This window comes from Rhinopithecus bieti, unplaced genomic scaffold (genome assembly GCF_001698545.2).
Source record: "Rhinopithecus bieti isolate Rb0 unplaced genomic scaffold, ASM169854v2 scaffold_56772, whole genome shotgun sequence".
Lineage (NCBI taxonomy): Eukaryota > Metazoa > Chordata > Mammalia > Primates > Cercopithecidae > Rhinopithecus > Rhinopithecus bieti.
Window position 1 is genome coordinate 39,839 of NW_016821703.1, and position 19,265 is coordinate 59,103.

At 40.2% G+C, this 19,265-nt stretch overlaps 1 protein-coding gene across 1 annotated transcript in view; it reads right to left on the reverse strand.

Annotated features, from left to right (window-relative positions):
* The window catches only part of LOC108520962 (BCL-6 corepressor-like), a gene marked incomplete at its 3' end in the record, with an annotated part of 40,747 nt that overhangs the window by 12,386 nt on the left and 9,096 nt on the right, over positions 1-19,265 (reverse strand). Inside the window, 11 exon segments of the mRNA XM_017860543.1 lie at positions 3,359-3,613; positions 3,957-4,282; positions 4,604-4,843; positions 5,312-5,575; positions 12,044-12,227; positions 13,683-14,228; positions 14,628-15,020; positions 15,023-15,474; positions 15,477-16,183; positions 16,185-16,803; positions 16,806-16,943. Coding sequence (XP_017716032.1) covers positions 3,359-3,613; positions 3,957-4,282; positions 4,604-4,843; positions 5,312-5,575; positions 12,044-12,227; positions 13,683-14,228; positions 14,628-15,020; positions 15,023-15,474; positions 15,477-16,183; positions 16,185-16,803; positions 16,806-16,943 — 4,124 coding nt within the window.

Sequence of the window (19,265 nt, forward strand, 5' to 3'; positions counted from 1 at the left end):
TTTTATTTTTACTTATAGAAGTATATTTTATTAAATTATAAGTTACACTTTAAAAGACATTTTTTAATTTGAAAAATAATTTTAGAATATTTTAAGTAAAGCTTATAATGTTTCCGTTATTAATTTTATGTAATTCATTTTTGTTTTGATTTTGATTAGTAGTCTTATAAATTTACTAGTTTTTTTATTAGAGTTTTGAAAGTTTTTATTTGGCTTTTTGAACTTCAAGTTATTAGAAAGTTGTGTTTAAGACAACTTTTATTGGGCTTAGCACAGTGGGTCATGCCTGTAATGCCAGCACTTTGGGAGGCCGAGGCAGGTGGATCACTTGTGGCCAGGAATTCAAGACCAGCCTGGGGAATATGCAGAAATCCCCATCTCTACAAAAATACAAAAAACAGTAGGGAATGATGTCGCACGCCTGTAGTCCCCACTATTCAGATGTGAGAGGATCACTTGAGCCCAGGAGGCTGGAGGCTGCAGTGAGCCAAGATCATGCCACTCCACTCCAGCCTGGGAGACACAGCAAGATCCTACCTCAAAAGAAAAAAAAGAATATTTGCTGTGTATATATATAACACAAAAATTTCTTTGCCTGCTTCTTTCCTACCAGCCCACTAATTTCTGACAAAGACATCAATAACACACATTGGGGAAAGGACACCCTATTTACTAAATGGTGCTGGGGAAACTGGATGTCCATATAAAGAATGAAACTAGATCCCAAAATCTCACCAGACAACAATATCAACTCAAATAAAAGACTTAAATGTAAGACCCAAAATACAAATGTAATAGACAAAAACAGGGGAAATGCTTCAGGACATTACTCTAGGCTAAGACTTTATGTTTAAGACTTTAAAAGCATGGATAACACAAACAAAAATGAGGAAATTGAACTACAACCTCTCCCAAACAAACAATCAACAGGAGTGAAGAGACAATCTGTAAAATGGGACAATATATCTGCAAACTGTTCATATCCAAGAAGGGACTAATATATAGGGAACTCAGCTCAACAGCAAAAAAAAAAAAAAAAAAAAAATAAAACAAAAAAAAAAAAAAAAAAAAAAAAGACAATACAAAGTAAGCAAAAGATCTGAATAAACAGTTCTCAAAGGAAGACATATAAATGGCCATCATATATGTAAATATGTTCAACATCACTAATCGTCAGAGAAATATAAATCAAAACCACTATCAGGTACCATATTACTCTAGTCAGAATGGATATTATTTAAAAAGACAAAAAAAAAATTCTGCCAAGGATTTGGATAAAAGGTTGCTTTACAAACTCTTGGGAATGTAAATTAGCACAACCAATATGGAAGACAATATGGAGGTTTCTTTAAAAACTAAAATTAGAGCTACCATATAATCCAGCAATCTGACTAGGCAGGTTAACAAAAAAGAAAAAAAGCAAATCCCGATAGGCAAACATGGAATCAGCCTAAATGTCCATCAGTGAATGAAAGGACAAAGAAAATGTGGTATACATACACAACAGAATATTTTAAGCCATATAAATAAATGAAATGCTGTCATTTGCAACAACATGGATGAAATTAAAGGTCATTATTTTAAGTAAAATAAGTCAAGCATAGCAAAATAAATATCACGTATTCTCACTCATATGTAGGAGCTGGAAAAGTTGACATCATGAAGGTAGAGTATAAGATGATAGTCTCCAGAAGCTCGGAAGCCAGTGTAGGTGTGGGCAAGATAAATAGGAGTTGGTTAATTTAGGGTACAAATATACAGGTATGTCAAAGGAATAAGTTCTAATGTTTAATAGCAGAGAAGTGGGCTACAATTAACAAGAGTATTGTATATTTCAAAATATCTAGAAGAGAAGGCTTGAAATATTCCCAAAACAAAGAAATAGTAAATGTCTGATGTAATGAATATACTAAATAGCCTGACTGGATCATTACAAATTGTATGGATGTATCAAAATACCACCTATACGCAGGGAACGGTGGCTCGTGCTTGTAATCCCAACACTTTGGAAGGCTGAGGTAGGCAGGTAACTTGAACTCATGAGTTTGATAGCAGCCTGGGCAACATGGCAAGACCCTGTATCTACAAAAAACAAAAATTAGCTGGGTGTAGTGGTGCATGCCTGTAGTCCCAGCTACTCAGGAATATGAGGTGGAAGGATCACTTGAGCCCAGGAGGCAGGGGTTGTAGTAAACTGAGATCACACCACTGTACTCTAGTCTGGGTAACACAGCAAGACCCTGCCTGAGGAAAAAAAAAAAAAAAAAGGTGTTTTAACTAAAACTTGTGATCTATTTAATTTACTTGTTGCAAATTCACTGAATATCTGAAAAGTTACTATTTTCTAACCATCCAAGTGGCAGTCTAGAAATTTTAGTTATCCAAATACCAGAAATCTAAAGCAACAAAGTCAGCCGTCCTTACATAAACAAAAACAATCTCAAAACCAAATGTGCCATCAAAAGCTTTGTGACCTAAAGATGTATAGATGTGGAATTCGTTGAAGCTGTTCATTGGTACAGGCCTCACACCCATCAGTTCTATAAAAACAACTAAAACTGAAACTATTCCTAGGTTATTACCTATCCAAGTCATTTTAACACTTCTGGGAGTTAGTTTCCTCACATGAAAACAGTGATACTAGTTGGCAAAGATGATGAAAGAGTAAAATGAGTTAGTCCAGATCATGTGAGCTTAGAAAGAGCACACAGCCCAGTGCTGAGCTGACATTAGCCAACACTGTCATCACCCATCCTTGGAGGAGTATGGGTGTAGGGGTCAGGAGTGAGGGTGAGAAAGAGTAATGACTTGAGGAGAAACCCTGAATCTGAATCCTTCCACCAGTGCTCAGCCCTAGGGCCACCTTACCCTCTCTCAGAAAGAGACCACCACTCAGGTCTGCTCCACACCCTCATATCTGAACACCTGTGCATGACGTGCATCGCCACTTCCTGCCTGCTCTCCACACAGGGCCACTATAGCACAAGCAACACCAGATAGAGCTAATAACATCTCTTCCTCTTGCTAATCAGAATCCAAAACGACTCATTAAATTTCCCCAAGTCATCAAGCCCTGAATTTTGTCAAATTTTATAGCAGAAATAAGCCAGACTGGAGGATGCTGAAGCAGCCTGCCTGACTGCATGCCTGTTTGCACACTGTGACTGCACAAGCCACCAAGACAGAAGGGAGACTGGGGCTAACAGAAACATGCTACTGTAACACCAGCCCAATCCCTTGATGTGAAGGGGCTGAGCTCTGCTGTCCAAGTACCTCCCACTATTCCATCCTAGCCAGCATGACCTGCCCTCTAGCTGGAAGCAGCAGCTGCTCTAGGAGTGCTCACCAGGACACTCACCTCATAGCCAAGCCATGCTGCCCGCTGCAGGAGAGTCTCACCAGCATGCCTATCAACAATAATTCTCTTTGCTCTCAGCAGCACTGGGCAAGATTGGTTGGTTTCTTGAGGGGAACATGAGTGTGGCAACGTCATGTCCTGGGAAGCTGGTAGCAACTCTTGCAAGCAGTTGAAGGGCTTCAGCTCCTGCTTGGATAATGTCAGATCATAGTTGGAACTGGGTTCAAGCTGCTTTCTGAATCTTGGGACAGCTGACTATGACCAAACGAGTTAGTATACACAGTTAAGATTAAGACTACATCCTTTCCACATCCACTGCTTCCCCTCCTCCTTCCTGTAAGACAAATCTGCATGGGGAAGGCAGTTTCCTTTCCTTCCTGCAAGGTGGAATATCAAAGGACTGGGGTATGGATTTAAATTTTAATAGTTTCCAATTTTATCACCACCAAGGAAGACTACACCTCCAAGACAGGGAAGTTAGGAGTACAATAAAAGAAAGGCTTTACATCCTTGAGAAAAGCAGGCAGGTGGGGAATGTTGGGGTGAGGGGAAATTACCCCTACATATGCCTAAGGAGAAAACAAGTGCTAAGAGGTACCTTGCCATCAGCATTCTCCGTGTAGCAGCCCCCTGTTAGCAGGAACCCCTGCCTCAGGTCCTGAGGTATCAAGTGCTTAGTTTTGCACTGTCTCTTCCCAGACGGCTTCTCACTGTTGTTGCTGTATTTCTCCAGTAGGGAGGTAGCAGGGCAATCCTCTTCCTTGTTTGTGCACAGCATATCTGTCTTAACGCTCTCTCTAACTTTCTGCTGCTTATCAGGCAGCCTCACCGATGGTATGCAGCGTGGGTGAGACAGCTTTTGGCGGCTTGCATTGTTGGATAAAAGCTTCTTCTTTGGTGGACGGCCTGAGAACATAGGCAAGGCTAAATATAGAGGGTGCAGCATGGTGGCAGAGTAGCTAGCAGGCAAGAGACATGGGAAAAGGGCAAAAAAGGAGCCATTACTTAGTTGTAGCCCATGCAGAAAGAAAATACCACTGTTAACTCTTACCTTGGAGCAACTACAGTTTTAAAATTAAGTTTTCAGACATAATTATCCCTCATTCAAATGGAAAATAGGTTAACACATCAAACTGCAAGTAGCAAGTTTCTTCAAAGTGCTCAGAGAGGAGAACAGAAAGCCAACTCTCTCTGTACATTCCACAAGGAAGTGGGCAGGGTAGTCAAGAAGTGGCCTGTACATACCTTCTTCATTGTCACTGGGTTTGAGAGATTCTTCCAACCAGCTTCTATTGCCTTTGGCCTCTGCCCTTTTCCTGCAGAGTTTCTCTTTCATGATATCATAATCCCAGGCAGTGACCTCAGGCTGAACTGTCTGGGTCACTTCCCTCCTGCCTTGCAGACCAGGTTTGCTCTCTGCTGCCAAAACCTGCTGCTCCCACTGTTCTCTAAGGTGCATCAAGTGATGTTTCTTAGGATGAAACCCTGTAAATGTAATATACACCTTCAGGCTGGTCAGCTCACTATAATGTGGGTCTTCTAAGTGGATAGAGGAATTTGTCACTTCCCTCTAGGGCCAGTTATCTAATGAATAAATAACTACAAATTAATAAAAATGCTGCCTTGAAAGGAACAAATGACTTTATGCATCACTAGTAGTATGAGGGGAGAAGGGAAAGGAGCGTGGTTACCATCTCTGCTTCTGGGAGAGAACCAAATTGTTTTTGACCCTCTCTGGGCTTGAGTGCTTGCATCTGGCTGTGAAGCAGGGAAGTTATGAGCGGAGTTTGTGGGGCTCCAGAGTGGAAATCTTATGGAGGAGGAGTGGGAATAAAAACTCTTCACTGATTCTGTTTGTGGGTGCTACATGCCACACATCCATATGCCATGTCTATCCACTGTGGCTGTATGCACAGGCCCACAGAGCAGGCAGCTAAAGGTGACAAAACTCACCTATATAAACCTGTTTTTGCTTGTTTTTTAGGAAAGAGTCCTCTGGCAACTTCTCTGCAGTAGTCTCAGTCTGGCTGCTGTCACTTGAGACTTTGCATTTCTTTTCCAGCTGGAGGATGGGGCTGTGCAGCACACCCATAGCTACCTGGTCTGTAGTTGACTCACCCACAGGCTGCCTTTCCATTAAATACTTCTCTACAGGAAGATCTTCATCCTTTAGGGCTTTAAAGGGATTGCACTGTTTGTTTCCAGGACTATACTTGCCTAGCATGAGAGAAAACCAGAATACATAAATGCACTCAAAAATCACTATGAGATGGCAGGATTCAGGGAATAGCTGGGACCATTCCAAGGTAATCTGCTATTGACAGATGCTTCTTTACAAACTGGACTTCTCACGTTGTTAATATCAAAATCTCATAAATAGACTTCTCCAAAGGAAGGGTACACTGAAGATGAGCAGCAAGCAAAGCAGAAAGTTAGGCATATACCACACTCATAATTCTCTCCTTTCACGTTTGTATATTAGAGGAATGAGACAAATAAGAAAGAAGATGAAACATCAATGTTATCTTAGAAAAAAAAAAAAATACAGTCCTTTCTTTCAGCAGCAGGATCCAATCAAGCCAGGACTGGCATAGATATCGCTACAGTAATATTTGCTGAGGTCATTACTTTGAAATAAAAGGCTGATGAGATTAAGACAAAAAATATGCCCAAAATGTCATCTACTGAAAGGGTAACACCAATATTCACTTGGGCCAACAGCAGAGATCATGAAGAAGGAGGGAAGGAGACAGCATGTCAAAATAAACCTAGAGCCTTATTGGGCAGAAGTAATCATCTCTCCCGTAGGGCCCATGGTCCAGGACATGGCAGCTGCCTGCAAAATCAGCAGAGGGAAGCAGCTGCCAGAGGAAGGTTGAGAACCTGGGCAGACCCAAGGTGTGGCGAAGAGGGGTCTGGGAAAAGCCAAAGACAAAATTTGACAGCACATGCACAACTTCAGAGACAATTTCAAAAAACTCAGTCTGCTGGTTGCACACATGTGGAGGGAAAAGCTTTTCACTGGAACCAAGGAGCTTCCATTTCCTGTTCAACATAGGAGGACCACAATGAGGACACTGGTCACACCAGCTGGAACTAATCAAATGTTTGTAGAACTATGGACAGCATAAGGTTTTGGATGAAAATGAAGAATATGTCACCGGAAACTGGATGAAAGGATACCCTTCCTAAAACAAGTTCAAGGAACTTGGCAGAATTGCCTTCATGTCCAAGGATGTTGTGAAAGGCAGGGCTTAAGAGCAATGAACTAGGATACTAGAATAATACTAAGTCTTAAAACATTCATGGTACTGTATGGCTTCCTTGGCAACTTACCAGCAAAATGAGAGAAAAGAGAAATGATTTAAAGACAAAATTTGTAATTAAAAAGAAAGCATAATGAACATATTTGGCAAACTCTGTATAGTCATGTAAAGAAAAAAAGTGGTTTCAAGAGAATAAAAACAACATATAGCAAAGCTATCATTTGCTAAAGAGATAGTTCAGATATAAGGAAAACAGGTGCTATTCATCAAGACTATGGGAGAATGAGCCTGAAGGCATTTGAGAGATCTTGGAGGAAAGATACTGCCTTGCAGGCAAGTACACCACCTCAAGTATCTATTCCCTGCATTTTGTTGCAGTGATCTTTGGCTGCCCCAGTGATGGCTCAAGCTAGCCCAGGTGTGCCTCAAGTCACACAGCCAGAGGGGATAAGCCTTAATCTACAATGATATCCATATGGTTCTGATTCTACAGGTACATATAATCCCTGAGCCAGGGCCACATTCACCTGCATTATAAAGGATGTTTTGGATAGCCTGGGGCTTCAGGCAGAGTCATGTCACAGGGGGATAGCCAGATTCCCACTACAGTAAGGCTTTGTGGAGCTGTGAGTCTGAAGCCAATTCCGAGAGCCCAGAACTGTAGAACTACCAGAGTGCACCTTCAGCCTGGGAGAGCTATAGGAATGTAAATCCAAACCATGAGAGTTTCTGGGTGGACTAAAGCCCAGCAAAACCATCCAGGCAGGAATGCCTAGGCCTTGAGGGCTGAACTCTTACCACAGTGTGCATATATGTAAGACATGAAATCAAAAGATATGATTGTCCAGCTTTATAACTCAGTGTTGGCTGGGAGGGCTGGCTCATGCCTATAATCCCACCACTTTGGGAGGCTGAGGCAGATGGATCACGAGGTCAAGAGATCAAGACCACTTTGGCCAACATGGTGAAACCCCAGCTCTACTAAAAATACAAAAAATTAGCTGAATGTGGTGGCATATGCCTGTAGTCCCAGCAATTAGGGAGGCTGAAGCAGTAGAATCACCTGAACCAGGGAGGCGGAGGCTGCAGTGAGCTGAGATGGCGCCACTGCACTCCATCCTGGCAACAGAAAAGACTCTATCTCAAAAAAAAAAAAAAAAAAAAAGAAAGAAAGGAAAGGAAAGAAAAGAAACAAAGAAAGAAAACAAACCAACCAACAAACAAAAAACTCATTGTTGTTGTTTTTCTCCCCCTTTTGTATTTTGGGTTTATTTGGAACCAGTTACTCCTCTCTTCTTGCCTATTCTCCATTTTTAAATGGGAATGTCTTTCCTATGCCTGTTCCACCATGGCATTTTAGAAGCACATAACTTCACAGGCTCACAGTAGAAGAGAAATTTGCCTTATAGTAAATTATGTCTTAGGTCCCATTCATATCTGATTAAGAAGAGACTCTAGATTTTGGACTTTTGAGTTGATGCTGGAATGAGTTAAGATTGTGGGGCTATTGGGATGGAATGAATACATTCGGCATATGAGAAGGACATGAATTTTGGAGACTACAGGTGGAATGCTATGGTTTGAATGTTTCCCAATGGTCAAGTGTTCGAAACCTAGTCCCCAGTGCAACAATGTTGAGAACTGGGATGTGTAAGAGGTAATTAGGTCATGACCATGGACATTAATTAATGTTATTACTGTGGGAGTGATTTCATTATTGTGGAATTGCGTTCATAATTAAAATAAATGAGTTTAGTCCCCTTCTTCTCTTTCCCTTCTGCTCTCTTGCCGATCTGCCTTCCATCATGGGATGCAACTGGAAGATGGAGCTCACCAGAGAAGGCCTTCATAATTCTTGGCCTCCAGAACTATGAGCAAATACATTTCTGTTAACTATAAATTACCCTGTTTATACCAGTAGAAAACATACTAAGACATGAATTCTTCCAGTTAGACCATTCAACTTCTTTGATCCAATTAGTCTCCCCTGAAAGAGAGAGAGGGACTAAGGATGTGGACTAAAAATGTAAGTATTGCCTTGCCAAATGCCATGTGCAAATGGAAAAGTATACTTTTAAACTTTTAAAGTGTACTGTCTCCTCTCCCTAACTCCTTTAAGATAGAAAACATGGTTTGAAAAAAGTGATTGCACGGTGTCACAATGTCTTTGAGAGTCACAATCAGGCAGTGGCTTAGCTAGTGTGGGACCCAACCCAGAATGAACTTCCTTTCCCACATCAAATATCAGACTAACTAAGAAGTTCTTAATCTGAGTGTTTTAGATTCTACTTTTGTCCCTTATATCTGAACTACAGGTTGCATACAGTCATCTGTATCTCTAACACTCTCAACTTTGTCTAAGGCGTCTTTCTTGAGGAAATGGTTTTCCAATTAAGTTTTATCCCCACTGCAAAATTATCTCTCACCCACCTGACCTTTTGTCCAAACTAACAGCATATTTTACTAGAAGAGTTGTGATGAGTATTTCACAAGGTGAAGTCAGTGGGCAATGACTGACTGGTAACTTCATCTCTCCGCTCAATGAATGACACTACCTCTATAAGACAGCCCTGGCCAACTCTGTCTACTCCAAAATTTCCCATCTGGTAAAAGCTACCCAGTGAGGGTAGGGAGCTCACCGCTTCACATACAACCTCTTGCTCCCCCCTTCATGAGGAGACCAGCCAGGAAAGGATGGCCAGCCTGCTACACAATTGTGCCTTGGAAGATTGTAACTCATCTCATGGGCATTCTCCAAACTCCCCACATAATACCAGGAAACCCAGGGGACCATGACCTCACCCTGAACTATTATCAAAACCCCTCCATTGCTAAATTTGGGGTTCACTGCAATCACATGCACACAGAGTTTCCTTACTTCTTAAAGGGATTTTTCTCCAAAACTGGTTCCATTCACCCTTTACCAAATTCTCCAAGTCATTACAAAAAGTGACAATAACTTCAAAGAATTGAGTTATTTTCACTATTATCTCTTAGATCAAAGATTCTCATTCCTTTAAATAAGCTCCTGCCACTCCCTTCACAAGATATTACATGACCTTACAAAGGCCAGTAATAATCCCGCCCACAATGACAGCCTAAGAAACACAGGCTATCAGCTATAGAGATGAGAGGCTCTATGTTCCTTTGCTGCACATCTCAATCTGGATGTTCTTAAATTAGACTATTTCAATCATCACCCACAGCATTAATCACAGGGCAAAGGATATAAATTAAGAGATTTAGGGGTCCTAACCATTAGACTCTACCACTCCTGCTGTTTTCAGCCCTTCTAAAAAGCAGAAAACCATGTGCCCTTGATAGATAAGAATGTGACTCTGTTATTTGAGGTCTACCACCTGCTCCCTGCAACATGGTCTTATAAGACACAACACATACATTCTATAATTTGTCACAGTTGTGTCAAAGTAGAACCTCATAGAATTATTTCCATGGCAACATTTACAAGTCTCCACCTCAAAAATAAATTTTGCCACTGTTGGTGCCACAGATGCTGAGCCCTAACAGGATGGGAGAGGACTGAGACTTTTGAGGGTTTCCCATGGTCCATTTCCTGTGCAAGCAACTGTATCACCACAGCTGAGGCTAACCTTGTTATAACTTATGCCCTCTCCACCGTAGGCATCAACTTTCTCTGCTCCTAATTCAAGGTAGTCTACAAAGCATTCAGGCATATTCTCCTGGAAGAGAAGTTTCGGAGCCAATAACTCCTGCCCAGGCATTGCGACCGAACACACTCTAGGTCTGCTTCAGTGGAGTGGCTGGCAGAAGAAAAGGAAACCCACATTCAAGAAAGAAGGGCTAATATGTACACCTAGTATGCATCAACAAAAATAAATCAATAATTTAAAAAACTGAAAAGTGTACTGTTTCTAACTATAGGGCCTGGCCTCCTTTAGAAAAGGAGATGTGTCCCTTTTCTAAAGGAAAATAATCTTTCACAGATTATTAAAAGGAAATAATCTTTCACAGATAATTCATTCCTGATTGCCACAATGATTAAAAAGACAATCAGTCCTTTACTCCACAGATGGCAAAAACAGCCCATTATTCTAAGAAGACACCTTACAGAAGTCAGAATCTTGTATGTGAACTGATTTATCTCACCTCCTTGGGCCCTGGGGGCAGTATCACCCTGTTGCCACCAATGTGGTAAATGAGCCACACAAGCAGGTGGCTCAGCTGTACTTACATCTCTCACGGTTATTCTGGCTGGCAATATCCCCCTCCAGAAGACATTTTGACTTATTGTCCCGATTTCCTTTCCACCTCTCTGAGTCAGCTGTGCTGAATTTGTATGCCTTGGAGTCTTTGGTTTCTGAATGGCCACCTTTTTTCTCATTCACCTCCAACTCTGAGAAGCGCATCATTGCAAGCTAGAAAAAAAAGAAAACAGAGGGATGAAAACAATCAACACCTTATCGTAAAAGTTATTTCATTTGTCTTACATTAAAGAAAAATATTTCCAAACAAATGTTTGCCCAAAACTAATCACAGAGATAAACTCTTTAACCACACTGTTTTCAAAGAGTTTAATGTATCTAGATACATAAGCTATAAGCATGTATATCAGTGAACACATTTTTGTGCACATTCTCTTTTGGAATAAGAACACAACACACGATCAAAACAAAACAGAAACAGCAGGAAAAAAATCTCACAAGAAATATAGGCTATAAACTAGTTTTTGAATATTTGGAAATAAAATTTAACTTTAAAGGCTTATATAATATTGTAATAACAATAATATGAAAAACAGAAATTTGAAGAACTGACCTCACAGTAAGCACTAGGCAGACATAAAATATTGTCCTTTTGTAATTCTTCTAGTCATGTAATTAAAATGGGCATTCAAGGGGGTCATTTAAATAACTTCATTCCTTTTTGTAAAGATAAATTCTTCTTAACATTCAAAAAAATGTGGCCTATTAATCTTTGACATGAAAGTAAAAATCTTAGAAAATTCCTATACAATATGTATCATAATTAACTACCAAGTTAATATATGCTATATCCCATTCTGAAAGAGGTAGGGGAGTGAGTGTGTGTGNTTTAAAAAACTGAAAAGTGTACTGTTTCTAACTATAGGGCCTGGCCTCCTTTAGAAAAGGAGATGTGTCCCTTTTCTAAAGGAAAATAATCTTTCACAGATTATTAAAAGGAAATAATCTTTCACAGATAATTCATTCCTGATTGCCACAATGATTAAAAAGACAATCAGTCCTTTACTCCACAGATGGCAAAAACAGCCCATTATTCTAAGAAGACACCTTACAGAAGTCAGAATCTTGTATGTGAACTGATTTATCTCACCTCCTTGGGCCCTGGGGGCAGTATCACCCTGTTGCCACCAATGTGGTAAATGAGCCACACAAGCAGGTGGCTCAGCTGTACTTACATCTCTCACGGTTATTCTGGCTGGCAATATCCCCCTCCAGAAGACATTTTGACTTATTGTCCCGATTTCCTTTCCACCTCTCTGAGTCAGCTGTGCTGAATTTGTATGCCTTGGAGTCTTTGGTTTCTGAATGGCCACCTTTTTTCTCATTCACCTCCAACTCTGAGAAGCGCATCATTGCAAGCTAGAAAAAAAAGAAAACAGAGGGATGAAAACAATCAACACCTTATCGTAAAAGTTATTTCATTTGTCTTACATTAAAGAAAAATATTTCCAAACAAATGTTTGCCCAAAACTAATCACAGAGATAAACTCTTTAACCACACTGTTTTCAAAGAGTTTAATGTATCTAGATACATAAGCTATAAGCATGTATATCAGTGAACACATTTTTGTGCACATTCTCTTTTGGAATAAGAACACAACACACGATCAAAACAAAACAGAAACAGCAGGAAAAAAATCTCACAAGAAATATAGGCTATAAACTAGTTTTTGAATATTTGGAAATAAAATTTAACTTTAAAGGCTTATATAATATTGTAATAACAATAATATGAAAAACAGAAATTTGAAGAACTGACCTCACAGTAAGCACTAGGCAGACATAAAATATTGTCCTTTTGTAATTCTTCTAGTCATGTAATTAAAATGGGCATTCAAGGGGTCATTTAAATAACTTCATTCCTTTTTGTAAAGATAAATTCTTCTTAACATTCAAAAAAATGTGGCCTATTAATCTTTGACATGAAAGTAAAATCTTAGAAAATTCCTATACAATATGTATCATAATTAACTACCAAGTTAATATATGCTATATCCCATTCTGAAAGAGGTAGGGGAGTGAGTGTGTGTGTCTGTGTGTGTGTGTGTGTGTGTGTAAGTTGAATGATCCTGCAGACCCGCAGCTGCTACACATCTTCTCAAGCAAATATCAAGTAAGGTATTCTGAGCAGCACTTCTAGATATATTGGTTATTTATCAACAGAAAAATAAAATCAATTGCTAGGTAAATGCCATGCATTTTTCAGAAATTATTCACAATAATTAAAACTTCTGTTACAGGCTGAGCATCTCTTTATCGTAAATACTTGGGACAAGTATTTTAATTTTTTATCAGATTTTAGAATATGTGCATATACATAATAAGGTATCTTGAGGATGAGAACAAAGTCTAAACAAAAAATTCATTTATGTTTCACATACACTTTATACACATAGCCTAAAAGTAATTTTATTCAGTATTTTTAATAATTTTACATATGTAAAAAAGTTTGCGTTAAGTACTTGTGTGTGGGTTTTTCCACTTGGGGCATGATGTTGACATTCAAAATGTCTCAGATTCTGTAGCAAATCAGATTTTGAATTTTTGGATTATAGATGCTCAACCTGTAACTGCATTCAGGTGATCATGTTCTCTCATAACTTATAGCACAACTTAAAGTATCCAGACACATGTACATCCTAAGTACTACTATTCATATTCCCTTACTGGACATAATATATACATTCAAATTACCATAAGCTTCATTAGTCGAATCTGCCTAGTGCCATGTCCTATCATAGTCACCCAGTCCTCTTTACAGATTTAAACTGTAACAACCAGTAAAGTTGTGAAAATTTGGGTGGAGAGGCTCACCTGCAATGCCCATTGCTCCCACCTGAGCTGACTAGAATCTGCATACAGTTCAGTAGTGACACCCTTGAATCTGTCACCCATGTAACCTGCTGAGGTAGCGATTCTCTTTACCAGCTTAGATGACTTTGGTTTCAGAAGTTTGCCATCATTTGATTTGGCCTCATTGGCTCCATCTTTGGTGTAAGTAGAGATTATGTCCATACTCATTGGGGCACTGCCAAGGCAATATGGTTTGGGATTCTCTTGGATTTTACTAAAAGTTACAGCATGACCATCACTCACTAGAGCTGGCTCCAGGAATGGTGTTGAAACTGGCATCCCTAGGTTCTCTTTGTTGGCTGGAGTCTGTTTGAGAGTATAAGCCTCAGGCAAGTCACCAATGTGCCCCAACTCCTCTCTTAGCATGATAAAATCATCATGCTGCTGCAGGGATGGCTTGACAACTGGCAGCTTGGCAGTCTCAGCATTCTGACCAACATTTTTTGCTGTAAAGCTGAGTTTGGACATGTTTGCATCAGTTTTGGCATCTGGTTCTTCTGAGAAGGTCTACATAAATAATCTTGTCATTTCTGCTAACAGTGCTCCCTTGATTCCAGCTGAAGTTTAGTTTTAGATTGTTGGTATGGACTCCTGGATGAAACTCTGTACTGCTAGCTTCCAACATCTCAGAAAACTGATTCCTGAGAGTTGGGTCTTTGTGGCAGGCTGTTTCACGGGAATGGGACCTCCTATCTGGTTTCTCTTCTTTTTCTCTTTGTTGGCTGGAGTCTGTTTGATAGTACAAGGTTCATGAAAGTCACCAGTGTGCCACAGTTTCTCTCTTAGGGTGATGAAATAGCCATGCTGCTGCAGGGATGGCTTGACAATTGGGGGACTGGCAGGTTCAGCATTCTGGACATTTTTCACTGTGGAGCTGTGTTTAGATATGTTTGCATCAGTTTTAACATCCGGTTTTTCTTGAAGATGGTCTACATAAACAACTTTATCACTTCTGATAACAATCTTCACCTGATTCCAGCTGGCATTCAGTTTTAGAATGTCAGTGGGGACTTCTGGATGAAATGCTGTACTGCTAGTTTCCAACATCTCAGAAAGCTGATTCTGGAGAGTTGGGTCTTTGTGGCAGGCTCTTTCTTGGGAACGTGACCTCCTCTCTGGTTTCTCCTCTTTAGTGATCTCCATAGGCCTGTGTGGTATCAACATGGGTTGTACCATGCCAAATCCGAGGGCATCTTGGTAGATCAGAAACTCTAGATGGCCCATGGGCACCACATAAGGCAGTGTAGACTTTGGGGCAAGGTGCCCAGGAAAGAGACTGTTGTTGAGCAACAAAATCGGATCTGCTGCTTTGTCATGTAAGGAGAAGGTCCTTTGTCACATAAGGAGAAGGGTCTTATAGCAGTGGCTTTAGATACTGGGTAAGGAAAATAACTTCTGGGATAGGAAATTGATGGGAGCCTGAAAGCCTTATGTGGAGACAGAAATATGGGGCTTGGTTGAAGGCCATTCTCATTTGCTTTGAAACTCAGTTTTGGGTTGCTAGCTTTGGCATCCTTGCTGCTGGTGTTGCTGCTTTGTTTGACAGGCATGGTTGGAGGCTGGCCCACTTCCTGAATGATGGATAGTGTGGTATCCACAGAGCTCCTGTTGGTCCTAGTACCATCTGTCCCATCTGGGGTTGGAGATTGGTAACATGCAGGTAATACAGAGGTGGGGTGGCCTGCACAGGACACTGACCCCAAAACATTAGGCATTATATTGTCTTTACCACACATGCAAAGATATGAAGACTCTGCTGTTTCATTATCATCCAGTCTATTATCTGGTTTTCCAGCATGCTTTCACCATTGTTCTCTTCATTAGGTCTTGGCCTGGGTACTACCCAGGATGAAGGATCAGTGTGAATGATTTCAGATCTTTAGATAGCACAGTCATTTCTTGGAGAAGATGTTTCTTTTGGAATCTCACTTCTGGAGAGCACTAAGCCACTTCCAGCCCTGCTGTGAACCAGGCCCATGGAAGCCATCTTTTTCATATGGTCAGCTTTGGAAGCATCTACCTCCACCACTTTAGAAGACAACTCTACTGGCTTATTTGAGATGCTTTTGGTAATACTCTGCTTCTCTAACAGAGGAGGTGAGCCTCCATCTTTCCTGTCTTGAGCCACTGTCTTCCAGGTGTACATGGGGACTGGCTGAGCACTTTCACCCACTTCCTGGGTCTCAGGATATTTGCTATTGGAGAGCCTGGCTGTGGGGAGCTCACTACCTATCATGTATAGCCTTGACAGCATGACTGAAGGAGGGGTGGAGATCCTGGTATAATCCTCACGGAACTCAGAGAACGTGTCTGCAACAGCCTGGGTGGGAAGGTGGATCTAGGGTGAGGGCTGAGGGGAGGCAGGGAACACGAGAGTTGTATCCCCTGGAAAGCCACTAGGAACTGCCTTGGCAGACGGCATTCTAGGTTGTTTACTATTCCGAACATGAGGATAGGTGTGGGGGGTTCCGGAGACTGATGGCCATCCTCCACAGTAGGCTTTTGTCTGCACAGTGGAAGAGTGGCAGAATGGCTGAGATGGCCAAAGGCATAGAAAGCCTCATGGGTGATGACAAGGACAACGGGATGTGGGGACTGAAATAGTGAGGTGGTGGTAGGTAGGAAAATTGCTCCCTATTTCTGTTTCCTGGAGAATATAGTGGTTGGGCCAAGTTTTAGAACTGCTGAGGTAGCAAGAACATGTTCTATGAATACATATTTGGCAAATCAAGGGAAGGATGGATGGCTGGTGTGGCACTCTCCATGTAAGGATTGACCCAGGGTAGTTGCAGGTAATGAATATCAAAGATACTGAGAGGTCTCTAATTGTGGCTGGCAGGCCTGTCCAAGGCAAATGCTTCTGCTGTGCTGAAAGCATTCTTTTGTATTCTATGTGGTGTTTTACATACAGCAGGTAAGCAATCTAGGGGTTTTTCAGAGACAGAAAAATCTTCCACTATCTCAGGTATACTTAGTTTGAACTGCATCTCTGGATTTATTTCTGAAGAAAACTCAAGGCCACCTACAGTGTTCATGGCAACCTCATGATCTTGTTTGGAGTCCATTCTGCTCAAACTAGAAAGACAGTGTTTCTGGGTAACTGAAGCCCTTCCTGTTTCAGGCCTGTGTGGTCTATGATCAGTGCTTCCAGGATGTCAATCTGATAAGCCGATTTGCATCCACATTGGCAGAGCAACAACACAGATGAGACCTGGGACACTCCTGCAAAACAGCAGTACCAGTCCCTAAGATAAACTGCCAAGTAGTTCAATATGACATCACCCTAACATCTGAGCAGAAGGGGTTAAACATAAAGTAAGAAAGATAGTATCTGTGTGAACTGCTTTTTTCCCTTATGCAGACTCCTTCTTAGGGCACTGCACTGCCTGCTTTCTTTACACCTCTGTTGAACTGTAATTCTAAAAGCATAACACAGTGATCCTTTCAGATTTAAGGGATATTAAGTTGCCTGTTCACTCTGGAAGTTTTGCCTTCTCAGCAAAAACTATTTCCCGCAACTTAGAAGCTACCAACTCCAAAACTCTCAGCACCACCCTCACTAGGTAAAGAACTCACACTAACCCTCAGAAGGCCTGTTAAAGTTTAGATAAGATGAATATTCACTTAATTTTCCTGAGTGTAGGAAGGCATTTTAACAGAATAAACAACCCTCAGTGGACAACAAAACTCCACCTGGGCAATACAGTGAGACCCTGTCTCAAAAAAAAAAATATTTAAAGATTATAGGGGACACACAATTTTATAACATAACCATCAGCTGCTACAGTCTCAACAGGAGCTGCACACATGTGCCAGGCTGCTGTGTCTGTCTTGGGGCTTGTTTTCAAAAGTAAGTAAATATTTGGTGCCATCTTTCAAATCCCCAGGACACAATCACCAATACGCAACAGAAAAAAATTGGGGCATTTCCCTGAAGAGAATCTTTAATTATTTACTGCTTAGACAGAGAAGACCCTATAAGAAAAGAAAGTTACAGGCTAGTATTCCTGATGAACACATAAATAAATTATCAAAAAGTACTAGCGAATTTAATATAAGAACACATTAAAAGAATAATTAACCATGATCAAATGGTATTCATCCCTGAGAAGCATAGTTTAACATATGCAAATCCAATAAATGTAATACATCACATTGAAAAAAAGAAAAAATGAAAAGTACATGATCATTGTATTATCAACTGCAAAAGCATTTGACAAAATTTGATACCCTTTCATGGTAACTCTCAAGTTAAGAAGAGAGGAAGTTTACAGGCTACATATGACAGATGCATAGCTACCATCAGATTCAATGGTGAAAGGTGAAAATTTTGCCCTAAGAATAGGGACAAGACTACTCTTTACCACTTATTTTCGTCATAGTAGTGGAAGTCTTTGCCAGAATAATTAGACAGCAGATAATAATGAAAGGTACCCTAACGAGAAAGAAAGAAGTGAATTAGTCTCTACTTGCAGATGACATGATCTTATGTTCAGAAAACCCCAAGGCTGCACCAAAAGAAAACTGCTGGAACTGATAAATAAATTCTATAAAGTTACAGGACAAAAAAATCAATATGTAAAAATCATTATCATTTCTGCATACCAACTAACTACTAAAAAGGAAAATTAAGACAGTCTCACTTATAAAAGCAACAGCAAACAAATTTAAAACTTGGGTATAAATTTAATCAAGGATATAAAAGACATGTATACTGAAGGCTACAAAAAAAGATCCAATAAACTTAAACACAAACAGAAAGATTTGTCCCTAAAATCAAAGAATTAATACTGTGAAAACATCCATTCTACACAAAAGACACTGAATGACCAAAACAATCTAAAACATAAAGAACAAAGTTAGAGGCAGTGTATTACTAGATTACTAAACATATTACAAAGAAAATCTAACAGGAGCACATGGTACTAGCAAAAAAAAACTGACATTCGACCAGTTAAGAATAATAGAAAATCCACAAATTACTCAACATTTATGTTATCTTGTTTTCAAAAGTGCAAGGAGGGGAGGATGGAAAAAGGACAGGTTCTTCAAACAACGGTGCTGGGAAAACTCAATATCCACATGCAGATGAATGAAATTGACTATTATATTTGTTACACAATATACAAAATCAACTCAAAATAAATGAAAGAAGCAAATATATAATCTGAAGCTGAAAAACTACTAGAAATCTCAACAATATCAAACTAGGTAACAACTTTTTTGATATCACCCCAAAAGCACAGGCAACAAAAGTAAAAATAATGAAATTAAATGGCATTAGACTACAAAGCTTCTGTGTAGCAAAGGGAAAAAGGGAAGAAATGCCCCATACAGTAAGAAAACATATTTGCAAACTGTATATCTTACAAGGCATTAATTTCCAAAATTTTCAAGTAACTCAACTAGGTAAGAATAAAACAATGTGAAAGTGGGCAAATAATCTGAATAGTTAGCTATTAAAAGAATACATTCAGGCCAGCCGCGGTGGCTCAAGCCTGTAATGCCAGCACTTTGGGAGGCCGAGACGGGCGGATCACGAGG